At 40.4% G+C, this 18,824-nt stretch overlaps 1 protein-coding gene across 8 annotated transcripts in view; it reads left to right on the top strand.

Moving 5' to 3' along the window:
* The window catches only part of PEX5L (peroxisomal biogenesis factor 5 like), a 225,736-nt gene extending 212,125 nt beyond the window's left edge, over positions 1–13,611 (top strand). For all 8 annotated transcript variants that reach the window (XM_004756644.3, XM_004756646.3, XM_004756642.3 and 5 more), the window contains 4 exons: positions 149–346; positions 993–1,158; positions 1,549–1,706; positions 7,292–13,611. In XM_004756644.3, the coding sequence (XP_004756701.1) occupies positions 149–346; positions 993–1,158; positions 1,549–1,706; positions 7,292–7,496 (727 nt within the window). In that variant the 3' untranslated portion in view covers positions 7,497–13,611. The remainder of the gene's footprint in view (positions 1–148; positions 347–992; positions 1,159–1,548; positions 1,707–7,291) is intronic.
* Positions 13,612–18,824: the final 5,213 nt, after the last annotated feature.

Below are 18,824 nucleotides of genomic sequence, written 5' to 3'. Positions count from 1 at the left end.
TTTCCAAGGACTTAACATAAACTTAGCCATGCTTTTGCACCCTTTAACTAATAACAACCCCAAATTTTCTAAAGAACTATTAGACTCTAGCTCAGAAAAAATCTGAAATTGGCTATTTATTTACCTATTTATTTATGCCTTCTTGCAGGTGTTTAGAATTACAGCCCAACAACTTGAAAGCTTTGATGGCCCTGGCGGTGAGTTACACTAACACGGGCCATCAGCAGGATGCCTGTGAGGCTCTAAAGAATTGGATTAAGCAAAACCCAAAGTACAAATACCTTGTGAAGAGCAAGAAGGGATCTCCAGGCCTTACCCGGAGGATGTCCAAGTCTCCAGTTGATAGGTATCCTGCTAATTAAATTACAGTCAGTGGTCAACACCCTGTTACACAATTAGGCACCTTAAGGGTCATTAACAAGCCTCACCAGCAGCAGGAATGCTTGAAGAGCAACTCTGATGACAAAGATTGATGCCGAGACCAGAACCAACAACTGATCACATGATCAAGATTGTAGGCACTCACAGACATTTTGCCAGAGTACCACAATTTAAAGCAAAAGGCTGTGTACATATAATTAACCTAAAATAAATTATAGAATGCACCAAGTTTCATAAAGCCTGAGAACTGGCTATGAGTAAAAATGGAAGTCCTTCCTTCTAGGTGTTTTGTTTCTCTCAGCAATAAATCAGGATGTTAAATTCATTCTCGTGGAGCCCTGTGGTTTTCCACATTTGGCACGCATAGGGTCAATGGAACTGTCCTTGTGAAGACCTTACTTAGCACAGTCTGTTTCTGTGTACAAGGAAATAATTCATGAAAATCAGCAGGTATTTTTTAATGTGCAGTATTAATAGTCCTTCTCATTAAGCAAAGATATTTTAAGCATAATTTTTCCAGTCTGTAATGTTCTCTCAGAACAGAGGACATAATAGTAAATAATATATGTTCAGACTATTTGGAATACACATCTCCACTTTTTCCCTCGTAGCTCTGTTTTGGAAGGAGTTAAGGAATTATATCTGGAAGCTGCCCACCAAAATGGAGATATGATTGACCCAGACCTACAGACAGGCCTGGGGGTACTGTTCCACCTGAGCGGAGAATTTAATAGAGCTATCGATGCATTTAACGCTGCCTTAACTGTTCGGCCAGAGGTAAGTGGACAACAAGAAACCGTAGGGTTCTCTGTTCAATATAAGTTTCTCACAAGCTACACTTTGGACATTTCTGCTACCCCTTATTTCCCTGCATCCAATGGTTAAAGTGATCGGTACTAACAACATGCTACATGGCTGTTAATCCTCAAATACCTCAAATAGAAACACGAATTGTTGGACAGCATCCAATGGTAGCTGCTCTTGGATGGATGAAAAGTTATTTCACAGAGCGGTCCGTACCATTTTTTGAGTAATTCTCCACCATCATGACCCCTACCCATGAGCCCTGGATAGATGTCTAGCCACCATGCCGCTTCTGCGAGCAATATGGGGAATACTCTGTCACTGTGGCTCACGCTGGTTCTTGGCTCGGATTCTTGTCATCAGGATTATTCGTTATGGAACCGGCTGGGGGCGACACTAGCGAACGGTGACCGCAGTGAGGAAGCCGTGGAGGCCTACACGCGTGCCCTGGAGATTCAGCCGGGCTTCATCCGATCCAGATACAACCTGGGCATCAGCTGCATCAATCTGGGCGCCTACAGGTGCGGTATGGTGGTAGCCTGAGAACCAGGAGCCACGCTCAGGGCTAAGGTGGACTAACCTGAAAGGCCATTTGCCAGTGAAAATACCTCCTTTTGTAGGAGTAGCCCTCCTCCTCTTGTTTAGGGAACAGCTGAACCATTGCCTCGTGAGGCCTGTTGAAGTGGGAACAGTGGCTTCGGTGTTTCTCCTCTTTGGAGAGTGGCAATTGCGTAGGGCATCTAGTGAATGAAGATTCTTGGGCCCCTCCCCCTGTGATTTCCAATCAGTCAGCCTGGGTTGGGGCAACTCTTTGAGAAACTTAAACTGCCCAACCCTTCATTTCCCAGGTAAACAAAAAGAGAACCTTGGGGAGGTGAGGCAGGGGCACCCAGTAAAATGACTTAAGAAGGTCTAGAGCAGCTTTGGGCAAAGCACAACCAAAAGTCCAGGTTATCTAAAACTACTTTGCCAGTGAAGTAGTTAAAAAAAATTTTTTAAAGAAAAAAATCTTTTCTGTAAAACAAATGTTAAATGGTGGGCTTATGGTTTAAAATGTCTTTCTTGTTTTCTCATTCTTCATCATCCAGTCTACATCCTTCCTACATTCTATTTTTAACTCATCAACAGGAATGAATGATCTTTATTTCTTTTGGGTAAGGAAAGTATAGGTGAGGGATACCTGGGTGGCTCAGTTGGTTTGGTGTCTGTCTTCTGCTCAGGTCATGATCCCAGGGTCCTGGGATCTAGTCCCATGTTGGGCTCCCAACTCAGTGGGGAGTCTGCTTCTCCCTCTCCCTCTGCCCCTCCCCCTGCTCCTGCTCTCTCTCTCTTGCTCGCTCTCATTCTCTATCTCAAATAAATAAATAAAATCTTTTTTAAAAGTATAGGTAATTTTCCCCTTTTTCAACTTCTAAGTAGGTATTACTTTCACAACTGGAAAAAAGAAAACTGTTAGTCTCAAATCCCACAAAAAACATAAACCCTTTCTCTTCCTCAAAAAGAGCCACGCTGGGGCGCCTGGGTGGCTCAGTGGGTTAAGCCGCTGCCTTCGGTTTGGGTCATGATCTCAGGGTCCTGGGATCAAGCCCTGCATCGGTCTCTCTGCTCAGCAGGGAGCCTGCTTCCTGCTCTATCTCTGCCTGCCTCTCTGCCTGCTTGTGATCTCTCTCTGTCAAATAAATAAATAAAATCTTAAAAAAAAAAAAAAAAAGAGCCAGGCTTTTAGAATCAGAAAAGCCTGGGTTCAAATCACAGCTCTGCCACTTACTGGTTTCGTGATTCTGAGCCCACATCTTTTAGCCTCAATTTCTTCACCTGCTTTAAAAAAAAAAAAAAAAAGTGGTAAAATAATATTCAGCCTGCAGGATCGTTGCACAGATTAAATGTAAATTGCCTAAGCACGGAGCAGTAGTGGGCAACTGCTACCATGACTATGACAGTGGCCATCATCAGGAGTAACCCCATCATTATTTATTCAGATAAGGCATCGGAGAGCATCCTTTTGACATCTGAAGAGCCCCTGTTTCTGAACTGCGTTTGGGGACTGTGTCAGGGGCAAACAGTGAGGTTTCAGAAACTGGTTGCTTCATTTATACTAAAAGAATCTTAGAAAGAACATTTAGTCACGGGATTACACCAGTCCTCAAAGGACCTCGCTCAGGTTAAAGCCAGGAATAGCTGAGGGACTCCAGAGCAGCCGGTTTGCTTTATTTTCCAGACATTGCGAAGGTAACCAAGGGAGGCTGGCCTCCCAGCAGCCCCACAAAGGGCCCCAGGGCGCCTGCGCCGTCTCCTCCCACCCCAGCTGCCTTAGGCTGACCCTGTCGGGTTCGCATACTAAGTTCATTCCTGCTCTGATCTCACTTTCCTAACCTGATTTTATCTTCACCCCTTCCCAGTCACTTATTTTCTCACTATGTTGTATAAGTACTTGAGGAGATACCTTTGTTTGAAACAAGGGGAAGTGGAAATAAGTATGTATGTACCTGTAGACATTAAATTCAATTAAAGGAGGCTTTTATAAAGCTTCCAGATGAGTCTTTCTTAACTGGAACTCCTCATTACAGTGTAGAAAACAACACTTGAGAAGTCAATAAAATACTTTCTTGGCAGTCGCAGGTATAAGGCTTAGGAGGGTAACTGTTAGCTGGCGGCCCGAAAGGGTCGTAATAGGTGGAAATGGGCAAATCTACTGAGGGAGAATTTTTAGTCCTCTAGATGAAAGTCACCTGCACAGGAGCAAGTCAGTTTTAGAGTTGCCAAATAACATACAGAATGCCCAGTTAAATTTTAATTTCCAAGATACAGCAAATACACCTTCCGGTAAGTATTTCCCGAATATTGCATGGAACATGCTCATATTACAGGTAATGAACTGTTTGCCTGATATTCAAATTTAACTGTGCATTTATCATCCTTGGTAAATCTGGCAACCTTGACTGCATGACTACTTCAAAGTTTCAAAACATCTCAGCAGAGATTTGTGGGTCTTTTGTTGTCATTCCACATGTGGAAAATCTTGTTAAGTACTAAACATTTTGCATTTTTTTTTTCCTGAGGAAAAAAGACCATTGAGTGAGACATCAGCTTTAAATGAATTCTGAAAATAAGTTTAACTTGAGGTGTAAGTAGATAGTTAGGAAAAGATAACCCTCCATAGAGATATGACTCAGGGAAAAAGCCCTGAGCTGGTTCATATTCTTTCATATCCACAGGAACCTTGGGACATACCCCTCAAGAACACAGAAGTCTGTGTATGTGGCTATATCCCTGGCTGTTTGTCATTGCACATTTTCTATAAAGAGTCAAAGGCAAACCTTTCCCCAGTACTGTATAATTGAAATAATAAGAGGAAATTGTTGGAGAGAAACCTGGGTGTAGCGTAAGACACTACCCCTCTGTCAGTAGGAGCTCCCAGAGTAGAATTTAGGCCAAAGAATCTTCACCTTCTCAAAAGTGAGGACCTCATGGGGTGCCTGTTGGTTTCTGCTCAGGTCATGATCTCAGGATCCTGAGACTGATCCTCGAGTAGGGCTCTGTGCTTAAGACTCCCTCTCCCTCTCTCTCTGCCCCTGCCCCACCCACTGCTCGCGCTCTCTCTCTCTCAAATAAATAAATAAATCTTTAAAAAATAAAAAGTAAATTTTAAAAAGAGTGAGGACCTCTTTTTAATGAAAACATAGATCACATCTCCTTTGATAATAATTTTTTAGTATTAATATATGGAGGGAAAGATACTATAAAATGAGGAACCCTTTTACTGAATGCATGTTATTAATCAAGACATACACGAACAGCTTATTCACATACATATGTGTGAAACATCTGAAAACTATGCGCACATCTGCATGCACAATCTTCTGAGTCTCCCAAAAGAACTCTGTGTTCCCATGTTAGAGAACAGATTTAGACTCTCTTCATGGGAAAAACCTCACATTGCTTGGTAGGGCTAGCAAGTTAGACCATTCCATTTTTCCCCAGGTCCTTCAGAGACCACTGCCACACTCCTGGGAGCTAGGAGTGGCCTGTGCCTGTGTGGGTTCCAAGATCTTCCTCCCCTGAGTTCTTACAAGCCTAGGATGAGGAGAAGAAAGGGAGTCATTGTCATCGGAGCTGCTGTCCTGTGACAAGGAAGCCAGAAAGGGCCTCCAAAGTAAACTCCACACGTGCATCTCTTTATAAACCCTCTTCTCTCGCTTGATTGCTAACCCTCCCAAAGAACCCCACTCCTTTCCATTAGCCAGGTCGCCACGCACAGTGCCACCGTCTCCCAATTGCCCTTTACTTCCCGGCAGATCTCATCCTACGGATGAACAAATGCCTGGACCACGTGCACGGACTCAGAAGTCCAGCCTCACCTCAGAGCTTCCTACCAGTTCTCTCTCATGACTACCTCACAGGAGTACATGGGCTCAAACGTGCGAGAAGCTTTTAAGGAGAGTGAAGTGGGCACAAATGAAAGCAGCGTCATCACTCTCAGCAGAGCCCAGTTTGTCAGATACAGAACACGTGCTTCCAGTGCCAGGGGTCCAGAGAGGATAGACCCGGGAGCAAGAGAGCAGCTTGGGCTGGGAGGAGCTGGAAGGCCTGTGGGTAACCTCTGACTCAGACTTCCTGTTGTCAGGACCACCTTACACTTTTAACAGTTACTGAGGACCTCCAGGGGCTTTTCTGTAGATTCTATCGATGTTTACCCTATTAGATGTTAAATGGAGAAAAGTTTAAAAGATGTATTTAAACGTAGGAATTAACCACATGTTAACATTATCTATTTATGAAAAATAACGATTCCCCAAAACAAAAACGTGCTCAGTGAGAATAGTGGCATTATCATTTTTGCCAGTTTTTTTAAAATATCTTGCTTAATAGAGACATTCTGATATCTGCCTCTGCCTTCAATCTATTGGGATTTCACACATCATGTAATCACTGGAAAATTCCATCGAACACTCATGAGAAAATGAGAGCAATGTAAAATAACTTCTGGGGATTATCTTAGAACTGATATTGACCTCATTGACCTTTGGAGTTCCCCAGACCGCACTTGGAGAACTACTGATCTAACTTAATAAGAGCTTTCACATAAATGGATCCAACTGCACCTCCCACAACAAGGTTTTAAAGTGGCTTCTATTCTTCCTATTACACAGTTGGGGAAACTGAGAATTGGAAATATAAGAAAATAGGATTCTAAGCCCAGACACTCTGGTAACAAATCAACTCGGTCCCAGCGACCTCCCCATATTTCTATCACCAATGGGAAAAATTAAACCACTTTGTTCGTTTTATTCCTCTCAAATTATTTATTTTTTTAAGATTTTATTTATTTATTTGTCAGAGAGGGAGCACAAGCAGGAGGAGCAGCAGATAGAGAGAAATGTTGGCTCCCCGCTGAGCAAGGAGTCCCATGCAGGACTCGGGTCCAGGACCCCAGGATCACTACCTGAGGCAAAGGCAGACACTTAGCTGACTGAGCCACCCAGGCAGCCCTTAAAACACTTTGTTTCTGAGTAGGGTCAGATGCTTCTTCTTCAACACTTGTTATATATATCACATTTGCAAATGGATTAAGTCTTTAAATTGTCCCTGAAGGTGGAGAAAAGCAGAAGCATTAATGAGTTAGCAATGGTTTCACTGTTAATCTTTCCGTCCCACAAGACAGTCCTAAAATAAAATTTGCTTTCCTTTTTCTTTCTGATTTCACTATCCTAAACAATGATTCTTTTCACAAAAGAATAATGAGAGGGGTGCCTGGGTGGCTCAGTGGGTTAAAGCCTCTGCCTTCAGCTCAGGTCATGATCCCAGGGTCGTGGGATCGAGCCCCGCATCGGGCTCTCTGCTCAGCGGGGAGCCTGCTTCCCCTCTCTCTCTGCCTGCCTCTCTGTCTACTTGTGATTTCTGTCTGTCAAATAAATAAATAAAATCTTTAAAAAAAAAAAAAAAAAAGAATAATGAGAGAATCAGAAAGTTGTTCACCTGATGATCTAAAGCACCATGGAGGGATGATTTAGCATTTAGGATTAAGAGAAATTAATCCATTTCATTTTATAAGTTGCTAAGTCAAACTTTGTTGCATTTTTACATGTCTATTTTTCTACCCTCTTAGAGAAGCGGTCAGCAATTTTCTCACTGCCCTCAGTTTGCAAAGAAAGAGCAGGAATCAACAGCAGGTCCCTCATCCTGCGATCTCTGGAAATATCTGGGCCGCCCTCAGAATCGCACTCTCTCTGATGGACCAACCGGAACTCTTCCAGGCGGCTAATCTCGGCGACCTGGATGTCCTCCTACGGGCTTTCAACTTGGATCCTTGAAGGAAAAGAAAGCAATTAAAAATAATAAATCCTTGTCTGTGTGATTGTACCGAGAAATGCAAAACTATTTTATTATGAATTCAAAAAAAGAAAAAAAAGGACAAACCAGACGTCCAAAAGGCCATGGTGAGATAACACAAGGGAATTCCTACAGACAATGCCCAGGCTCTGTTCAGATTCAAAAGCACAAAATGTTCTATATAGCGTCAAGGTTGGGCTCAAAAGAAGAACTGAGAGACACAAAGACAAACCAAGATGAAATAACGGTGTGTGAATACTCTTCCCGACCTGCAAGCATACTCAAAACATGTCCTGTGGGGGGTTTTGTCCCCATTCGCAGCCGATACATATCTAAGGAACTTGCTCATGGGACACGTGGAGAAAGGAAGCACTGCCTCTGATCAGGGAATTCTGACTGTTTCTGAACTATCCCCCGCAACTCTCCCTTTTACAACATAGATAGTTCGGGTCAAGGTGCATGCACATATATTAACTCTTGACTAAAGAGAGGCGTTGCTTAAACCTGTTCCAATTTTAACTTTTACTGTAGCCCTTCGATTCCAGAGAGGGAGCTTTGCTGGCAAAAGCGGTTTTTGCACTAGAAATTTTTGCTGTTCCCAATCAAAACTTTTCTGGGACTGTATATATGCACTTTAATATCTTATTTATGCCTTGCTGGAGTTTTGTTTCGTTGCTCCAATTTTTAACTTAGGGGTGAAAGACTTGAGAATTCGGCCTTGCTAGATCAATGGACCAAATAAAAATTCCTGAAAACAGTTTTTCATAGTGTAGAGTTTTGAAGGAGTTTTTCTTAAAGCAGGTATGACATAGGGTGTAAATAGGTCAAACAGATTTTACTCACATGCTTTTCTGGGATTGTATGAACTTAAGCAAAGGAAGACGTACTGTCCCGTCATGCATTCTCTGCAGGGAGGAATTTTGATGATAACGTGATTTCTATGGACTTAACATTAACTTGCTTAAATGTCATATTTTACTTGCTTTCTAACTGCCCTGCACACCAATATATTCCTTTTAAACCATTAATATTTAAATAGTATTTCGTAAGAGTGATACATTTTTTCCCTAAAAATTAAGTGTTTTCTTAGTTCCATAATAATCTGCACTGCACAGCCTTTTGCATTCTAAGTGATAGAAGATCAATATTTTCTAGCTCAATCTCACTGAATGTCAGAGGTTTACTATGAAAGATGCATGCCTTTTGGCTCTCATTTTGAATATTTATCAAGTATCAGGAATTTTCTGTTGGTGGTGGTTTTATTTAATTGACACATTCTGCTCACTTCTTAATGGTGTGTTGTGCCTGTTGGGGCTTGGTGATTATTTGGAATGACATCATTTTTTTAAAGAATTAAAAAAGTTGTTTGCAAAATGCTGACAAAAATATAGTATTGCCAGTGTCCAATTCTAGCAACTGGTCCTGGTAAGTGGTCCCATTCTTCTTTGTCTTTTCTCCTTCCTTCCTCCAGAATCTTCCCCAAAGCAATCCAATCCCAATTTTTTCCTCACGTTCTTTGGTTAATAGTAGCTGGTTGCTCTCATGATGATAGTTACCAAGCAAACAGCATTTGAGTCAAGACAGTTTAATTGACTGGGGAGTTAGCTTCTCCTGAGGGGAAAAGTGCAGGTAGAAATCCTCTCCTCTGTTACCTCAGAAGTCCCTCCGGTAGGAAGGGACCTCAAGGAACCACAAAACCACAAGTCCTTGAGGTTTACATACGTTATAACAACAGAGAGTTTTTTTAAGCTTATAAGGACAAAGAGTTTATCAAGTTTATAAGGACAAAAGAGTTGAGGGCCCAATGGTGTGCCAAGCTTTCGTCTTTCTTGTTGAAGCTCACTAGGGCAAAGGTGGTGCCCCCAGCTGGACAGCAGGAGACAGAGACAGTAAGGCATTTCACCATTGGGCAGTGGTGACAACCCAGTCTTTGCATACTTCCCTCCAGTCTCAGAAGCAAACAAAGCTGAACAAAATTTTCAAGAATATTGTTTAGAATTTTAGAATCTTAAAATTCAGTCGAGGAAGGACTTTGGGGCCAGCCTCTAAGTTCATGGCAGCTGGCTGCTTAGATATCCCCAATAGAAGAGCATCCATTCTCTGCACATTCACTGGCTGGCAAGCTGCTTTGCATCCGTCCTAGTCCACTAGGAGCCTCTGAACACAGGATTCAAACACAGGTTTCTGTTATGATGCCGTTCTATACTTTCAACAGAAACTGAATTTGCAATATTAACATGACGTCAGCTAACAATTTAAAGCCTAACTATAGGGTAAGTGCAGGATACTTTAATTTGATTGTTGTTAAGTGGTAGAAAATTTTGCAGCCCAAGTTGTATTTTGCTGTCAGAATACAAAGTGACTTCAGAGGAGAGTAGATAATTTTCCATTCCCATCATAATGTGATAATTTGCAGAACATTCAATAGGACTTTCTCCAGTATGCCTAGAGTCTATCAGAACCAAGATTTTCATAATGGTTGCCTCTCAGAAAGTGCAGAACTCTTGCCCAAGATATTTTTCAACGATATTTTTAAATAAAATTAAGTAAAAACAGTTACTAAAAAACAAGTGAAAGTTTATAGAAATCAGAGCACCACCAAAAATTAGTAAGATGATAGAACAGTGTTTATTGTATACATTGTTAAGTATACACACATTCTTTTAAGGCAGAACTGTTTTGGGTATCTTACCCTGGTGGTTTGAAATTGACATTTAAATTACTTCTTTCCATTTCAAAGGGCAAGGTGTCCTCGTTGCCTTTCTGAGGCACCTGGAAAGGCTTTGAGTTTCTTTTTTCTTGTATTACTGAATATGTAAGCAAGCCTATGATGCCTTAGAGGATACTACTGTTTTACTGGAATGGCTGTTCAGATGCTTAGATGTATCTTTCAAGAACTGAAAGCCATTGCTGAATTTCAAAATATGTTATAGTTATGTCTAGGGGGGCTGTTTCCACATGTTGCTGTACCTTAACAGTGGGGAAGAGGTAGAGGAATAAGGAAGAGAAATAGCAAAGCCCCTTACTGGGCCCATCATACTGAGTCATCATTCCTTTTGCTTTCTCTGAAGATCGTTCCCCATGACTCCTAGAAAAAGAGACAGCTCTTGTCCACCAGGAAACTTTAACAGAAAACTAGCAGCTGTGCTTTCTCAGCCAATCTGCATTTCAACTGGAATGGCCAATTAGTGATACTTAACCAGGCTGGAATGTCTAGGGCACACTCACATTCAGAGTTTTATGCCACTCTTCTTCTTTACTGTAAAGAGAACTATTGTGTTGAATCTTGGGTCCATGTTTAGGAACTTAAACTAGATAAATCTTTCTAGAACATTCTTGCTATACAAGCAAGACTTGAACCAAACTATAGCTAGCCCAACATATAACAGGAGCTCCTAAGCTCTGTTCCCTATCCTTTATCCGTGAGTTCTTTGGGGATAGAAAAAGAAAACAAGATGGTCATTTTGTGTCCCTTCCTCATTTGCCCCTGAATCAGTTCTACAAGACTGGACTGTACTTTAAGTTCATTGTTGCTGTTGTTTTACACCTTGAAATGATTCTGAAAGCATTCTAGAAACAGAAGGCTTAATTCGTGTGCCATCTTTTTCGAGGCCTCATATTTTAGAAATTGTTAAACATGAACACACATGATTTCAACTTTGTAAAATAATTGCAAATTCATTCCCTTTCTAGATTTCATTGCACATTTTCCCTGTCATCTCAGTATTTATAGAACGGGTTGAAATTAAACTGTTTTGAACTAAGATGTAGATACATATATTTTTTTAAAGAGTGTTCATAGATGAACTCTGGCATAAGGTTTGTAAAAAGGCAATTTTTAAAAAATAAAACATATAACCTCAGGTACAAAATAACGCATGCATTAGTACTTGCAAATCTGCCTATTCAAATATTAACCAAAGCATGCAAGATAAACTCTACTGAATGTAAATTTACCCAGTGCATGATTAAGTCTCATAGGTTAGCTTATTTTTCCTGGCTTCCAAACAAGGAAGCATTTTCATGAACTTTGCGTTAAAGTTGTACTATTTGAGTTTAATATCTTATCCTCGAGATTGTTTTCATGCTACCACACTGAACTTTACAGATATTCACACATCTGGCGAATGCAATGCTGCTGCCAGTGCCAAATGAATCTACTGAGAAATCCAGGTACTTAAACATTTAAACAATTTTTAAAAAACCAGTTGAGGCACAACAGATCCAAAACTCCAACAAAGTCCCTATGTCTGAATGCTACCATACAAAAGTATGTTGATTGCCTCCATAGAACCCATTTGGGTTCTAAATTCTGAATAGTGCATTTCAAATATTTTCTGAAATTCAGGAAGTTAGAAATACTAACATTCTAAAAAAGGTGGGGAGTCAGGGTCATGTCAGGCACATGAAAACCATCATAAGGCAAAGTGGACAGGGGAACTTAATTTCCACAAATGTTAAGCAGTGTGTGTAGGGTGTTGCATCCTTGTCCTCAACATGGCCCCATTTCTATGACAAATCAGTGAACTATGTCTAAAAACACTGAAATTCAGGGATGATGAGGTGATTTCATGGTCACTCAGAACCAACTTGGAAGTCCTCTCACTGCTTTTTTCTGTAACCCTTGTTTTATGAAAAAAATATGGACAAGAAGACCAGAGAATGGAGGGAGCAAAACTCAGTAGGACAAACTTCTGTTAGTAACAGCTTTGTCACCATCCCATATACCCCCAAACACAGACATGTAAGCTCAAAGACAGAAATCCTCAAACGTGCAGCAAAGACTCTCGTGTGGAGGCATTAAACAGTTAAGAGGAGAAAACCCGAAAAACTAAAGTGTGAGGTTAACCAAACTCTCATGTGGTATTTTGCCTTGAATAAGGTTTCCACTACCGGCAACCTCTGCAGAAATACCAAAATAATGCACCCTGGAGACAAGTGCCCCAATCCCAGAACTGTGTTCTCAGGACCTTCTCTACAAGAGAAAAACAACTTGCAATGAGCAGAGTGTGATAGCAAAACCCTGCCATGGTTTTTAGCTCATGGGGACACTTTTAGAAACCTGCATTCAAAACAATATTAAGATGAAAAAAAAGGAACAGCAGGCAGTTCGTTGCTCAACAATAAAATGTTGTCTTTTTTTTTTTCTTCAAATTTCCAGGAGAGGGGAAATGATATGACCAAAAATAGAAAAAAATGGTAAGAAATATACATAAGCACTCCACTAGGTAGTCTGACATTTTCACTGGGAGATATAAAAATTTTGCATAGATACCATAAAAGAATTGTGCAATGTGAGAAATGTTCATGATTGAATATATTGCCAATATCTAAAGGAAATAAAGCAAACCTAAATTTACCGACATCCTTTCGGTTTCCCACGTATCACCTCACTGAAACCCTCTTCAACTTTCATTGCCCAGATTTGTTTACATTGGTTGAAAAAAAAAAAACCCGATTAATTTAATAAACTTTTTACAAACTATAACAAGCATTTATTAACTATTTAGAAAAGATGTTTCTATATATTTTGTATATCTATGAATATTGCATATCTAGTCTAATCTAAAGATATTGAGACAAATTCTTCTGTGATGCTTCTTTACGCTCAATAATGTTTAAAATCTTGGGATTCCATTTTTAAGTTAAAATAGGTAACAAACATAAAATTTAACTTTAAATGTTTACATTGAGTTTTTAAATTAAAACCAACCCAAATTAAGTGACCTATAGTAAATTAATGACAATGGGGTGGGGGCATAAAAGTTATGGGCATATTATGTGATAATGTATCTGTGTATTTAGTGAAATATTATGTATCATAGCACAACTCTGTTGGATATTAAGGCTTCATCTTAGTATTTCATTGCATTGCTCTTTGAAATAAAACTACTACCATAAAAACAACCTCTTATCATATTGATGTGTTTAATTTAATTTACTCCTTTGGCTTATAATTTACAAAGTACCAAGATTAAGGTAGTATTTTTGTACTATTATTGGAAGCATGCCTTCCCTTTTTCACATTACTAAACTGTATTTATATTTGTGCAATTTTAAACTATGTTTTCAAATAAACTTTGTCTGTGGCTTCAAGGTCTTTTGAGAAATCTTTCAAAATGGGATTTGGGGATCAGAACTGCTTCAAATCAAAATTAATCCAATTTGTACTATGGGTTTAAAAAAAAGTCTTTTATTGAATATCACCACATATGATTTTGCATGAGTTATCTGGAAATTAAGAATGCATTTTTACATATAAAACCAAAATTTTAAATCTCCCTCCTTTGTTAATTTTTTAAGAGTAAAATATTTAACCTGAAATTGGACTTCGTGATTTTTTTAGAATAAAAAGTATTAAAATATATTTGTTTTAGGATCTGGGTTTTTTTTTCCTCTTTTTTTCTTTTCTTTTTTCTTTTAATCAGTCAATAAATATTTAAGGTTCTACTACGTGCACGTACTGGTTCTGATATAGGTCAGTGGTAAGTAAATCAAATTAGACTTGCCCTTGAAAGCTTAGATTTCTGTGAGGGATCACCAAATGCTTTAACAAATAAGAATGTCCTGTGCTAAAAAGAGCTAGAAGAACAAGGCAAATAAGGTATTATGAGAGATACTGGTGGCTCCTTTATCTGTAGATGATCAGAAAAGCTTTCTCCCAAGGTGACATTTGGGCTGAGCTTTGAACAAGAAACCAAACAAGTGGAACAAACATTCTTGGCAGAGCCAAGAGCTAGCATACAGTACCAAGGCAGGAAGGAGCTTGGTGTGTGTTCAGGGAGAAGGGAGTCCAAGGCAGGGGGCAGGGGCTGGGATCTGAGAGACTAAGAGGTACCCTGGCAAAGGCAGAGATTGTTGGTGGCCTTTCCAGAGCACATAAAGTGTGGATTTGGCTCCAATCACAGGAGGGAAACCCTTGAGATGGAAATTTCTGTTTCCAAAATGTTTACTAACGAAGGCCATGAGTGGTCGGACTGATGACGCAGGGAACACGTTTGGGTGAAGAGAGCTGCAGAGGGAGCCTGAGCACCCCCTTCTCCCTCCACACTGTCCCCCTCTTGGTAGAAGTCAGCACTGAAGCTTGGTGGAAGTTCATTTTTTCCTCTATAAAAACCAAGCTGTTTGTCTGTCTTTCCTGCTTCACTATTATTTCTACCCAGTGGTGAATTGTAGCGCCTCTCCCCACCCCTTGTGTAACTCAGACCTTTCTTACTTCTCTTACCCCTTTTTAAATGAGAATCACATTAATTTCCTCAAAACAGCTGCTTCGCTCCATGTATATACATAAAAGCAGCCCAAAGTTTGGAGTGTTCTTTACATTTCTTTAAAACCTTCCTTCCGGAATAAATGAAACAAGATGGGATTGGGAGGGAGACAAACCATAAGTGACTCTTAATCTCACAAAACAAACTGAGGGTTGCTGGGGGGAGGGCGGTTGGGAGAAGGGGGGTGGGATTATGGACATGGGGAGGGTATGTGCTTTGGTGAGTGCTGTGAAGTGTGTAAACCTGGCGATTCACAGACCTGTACCCCTGGGGATAAAAATATATGTTTATAAAAAATTAAAAATTTAAAAAAAAAAAACCCTTCCTTCCGGTAATGCCTTTTACCTGTGCAGCATTTTGGGGCTCCCAAGGACTTACCTATTTTTCTCTTTACTTCTACCTCATATTAAATATTGCTGCCTGGTAATCATCTTTGTGAATCAGCACTTTGGGAACGGACGGTTGATTTTAGTATTTTGCTCTGTGGAACTAAACCACTTTATTCTGTGCAGGCCCTCTGCTTGGGCTTAGAAGGGTAGAGACCAGGCAGGTCAATCTTTCAGCCCAAGTTCCTTGAGATGAAAAAAGAAAGGAAGCTAACATTTATTGAAACCTACCATGTGGCAGATCCCTAGGCCATTGTTTCTACTATGCCATTTTAAGCCTGAGGTGCACTCAGGTCCTCTGCTTTTCCCCTACTATGTTTCCAGGCCATAATTAATATTACTGCAAATGATGAGCGTAAGAGCAAAAACTGTGCCAGGTGAAAAAAAATCAATGTCTTACAGATTAAGAACTGACTAAAGATCACATCTACTATTAAAAACTGCAAAAATTAACCCAGGAAAGGTAGGCTTGAGAGAAATTACCAAGACGATGACTATGAGTGCTCATAGTAAAATCTGCTATTGATTTTAAAAATGACCAAAGAACAAAATTAAGAGTTGCAAAATTTGACCTGGTAAAGGAGGACCCGGTGGAAATAATGACAGGAAAAGGGAATCTGCAATAGCAAAAGTTTTAATAGGGGAAAATCTGATGAATACCAAAAGCTGATGACTCAGACTTCCCTCATAAGATTTACAGAATTGATACCAATTACACTAATTTCATTAAAATAGAAAGGAAAATATAACAGCCTAGAGAGAATTCAACTCAATCACTATTTCACACTTTTTCTTCTCTCCTCAAACTTCCTACCTCTCCCATTCATGTTCCCTCCAAGCTGAGGATCTCACTTCTTACTTCCCTGAGCAAATTAAAGCAGGTAGGACAGAACTCTCAGACTCTCAGCACTCCCATCTCTTCACAGCCACAGCTGCACTCCGGTCTCTGCCTTCCTCCTGTCCCCACAGACAGGCTCCCCAGCCCCTGCCTGTCCAAAGTCAGCTCCCACTGGGCACCAGAATCCATCACCTCTTCCTGCTCAAGGGAGAGCAAACAGTGATTCTTATCTTTCCACCCTACATCTTCCTGTCAGGCACCACCATTTCTTTCCTTCTCTTTGTAGCAAAATTCCTCAGAGTTGTTTGCATTCACCTTCTGCAATGGCCTCCAAGTAGATCAATCTTGCAGTCAACTCATCTGACTTAACCTATCATCATTATTTGATATTTGATAATTTTTGCCTCTTTAAGACACCGTCTTCCCTTGGCTTCCACTTCCAGGCACAGATCTCTTGGTTTTTGTCCCCCTTGGTATTCACGCCTCTCAGTCTCCTTTGCTGGCTCATCTTCTCCTTGACCTCTTATATTGAGAGACTCAGTCCCTGGACCAATTCTTTTTCTTGTCTCCCTCCATTGGTAATTAGACTCAGTCCCTGGTTTAAATGCCATCTAGCTACCAACAACTCCCAATTTTATATCTTCAGTCCAGACTTCCCTCTCAAAATCCAGACTTATATATCCAGCTTCCCACTCGACACCAACCATGGAGGTCTAATAGGCATTTTAAATTCCACACATCCCCAAATATACTTGTGATCATCTTTTCCCATCACCACCCTCCAATCCCACCAAGCCTTCCCTATCTTTGTTGATTGCAACTACATTCTTCAGTTGCTCAGAGCAAAAATTTTGAGGTCTCACTCCCTCACATGCCACATCCTGCCCATCAAGAAATCCTACTGGCTTTATTTTCACATGTATCCAGAATCTAACCATCCTTGCTAACTCTGCTGCTACCACCCCATCCATGTGAGCCATCATCCTATCCGACCTTTTATCCTTGCCCTCCTGTCATCTACTCCAGACAAAAACCAACCTCCTAGAACTTGAGTCAGATCAGATTAGTGCTCTGCTCAAGACCATGTAATGATTCCTGATGGCATTCTAGAGTCAAGCCCTTCCAATGGCCTCCTGGCTCAGACAATCTGGCCTCTCTCCAAACTCCTTTCTCACTACTCTTCCCTTGGTTTTCTTCTCTCAAACCACACTGGTCCCCTGGCTGCTTCTCTGACATAATAGGTATGCTCCCCCACCCTGGAGCCTCTGCTCCAGTGTGTCCCTGTGCCAGGCATATCTTTCCCCCAAATACCCATTTAGATGATTCCTCCACCTCCTTCAAGTCTTGGTTCAAATCTCACCACCAGATGATGCCTTCAGAGAGTACCCTATTTAGTACCACAGTCTGCACCTCCCACCCCCCTTCTGCTGTTCCTTTTTTCCATAGCACGTAATACCTTTTAACATATTATATAAGCTACTTATTCCTTGTTTAGTGTCTAGCTTTCCCTGTTAGAAAATAAACTCAACAAGGGCAAAGAGTCATGTCTACTTTGCTTACTGATACATTAAAAAAAAAACAATGCCTGGCATATAGATGTTTAATATGTATTGAATGATGAACCATGCTATATAGATTAACAAAATAAACTGGATTAATAAAATTAGTAAAATCCTTTGGGAAAAAAAGTCATTGATGTTGGTATAATTCTGATTCTTTAAAAAAAAAATTTTCTAGTCTGAAACAAAGGGTCAATCCTCCCTCCATAGGGTCAAAGTGCGATGGGGTTAAAATAGTGGCATAAACTAGCACAGTAAAAATATCCTGTGCCACCAGACTGTCAGATGTTTTACATAACTCCTTTCACATTTTTATCATGCCTACTGCATAGATGCCCAGATTATGTTTCAGGATATTAAGTACTTAACAAAGTCACATAACTAGTCTGGGCTAGAAACAGGACTTGAAGGCAAGTCTCTTTGCCTCCACTCTTGCCATTTTATCACCCTGCCCCCTACCTCACCAAAAGACTCTTCCTAGGAAGTTTTTAAATACTTGGTTGCATGAGGATGAGAATAACTCATTGCTTTCCTATTCGATTTCCCCCCCTATAAATGGTTTATCACTGACCCCATTAAACAAGCAGGACCTTAGGTTCAAACAGGGCACACACATACTGGTAAACACTTCCATTGGGCATAATGGGACATAGCCAGTGAATGTAAGCAGCAGCTGACTCGTAGACATTGTCCTAAAAACTTTAGTTATTGAGTCAGAGGAAATCCCCCATCCTCATCATTTCCTTCTTCTCTTCTCACCCAAACATTATGGCACCATGCTGATGCTGGTCATTTTCCTGGGATTTTTAAAAATATGTAGATTGATTCCTTAAAAACATTTAAGTATTGCATGGACATTTTTAAGTAGTAAGAAGCGTAGCCTATATGGTAGGCAAAATAATGCCTCCTCCATGATGTCCACACCTTAATGCCCCAAACCAGTGAATATTAACCTTACATGTCAAAAAAAAAAAAAAAAAAAAAAAAAACATTGTAGATGTGATTAATTTAAGGATCCTGAAGTAGGAAGATTATTCTGGACTATCTGGATGGACCCCATGTAATCAAAAAATCCTTTTAAGAGGGAGTAGGAGAGCCTTTCAGAGGGTCTATGACAATGAAAGCAGACACTAAGTAATGTCCATGTTGTTAGGACACCACAAGCCAAAGAAGGAGAATAGCTTCCAGAAGCTGGAAAAGGGAAGGAATGGATTCTCACATGGAGCTTCCTTGCCACTACTGAGGTTTTAACTCTGTA

The sequence above is a fragment of the Mustela putorius genome, unplaced genomic scaffold (genome assembly GCF_011764305.1).
Source record: "Mustela putorius furo isolate JIRA1106 unplaced genomic scaffold, ASM1176430v1.1 tig00003834_pilon_pilon_pilon, whole genome shotgun sequence".
NCBI lineage: Eukaryota > Metazoa > Chordata > Mammalia > Carnivora > Mustelidae > Mustela > Mustela putorius.
This window is presented reverse-complemented; position numbering and strand designations above follow the sequence as displayed.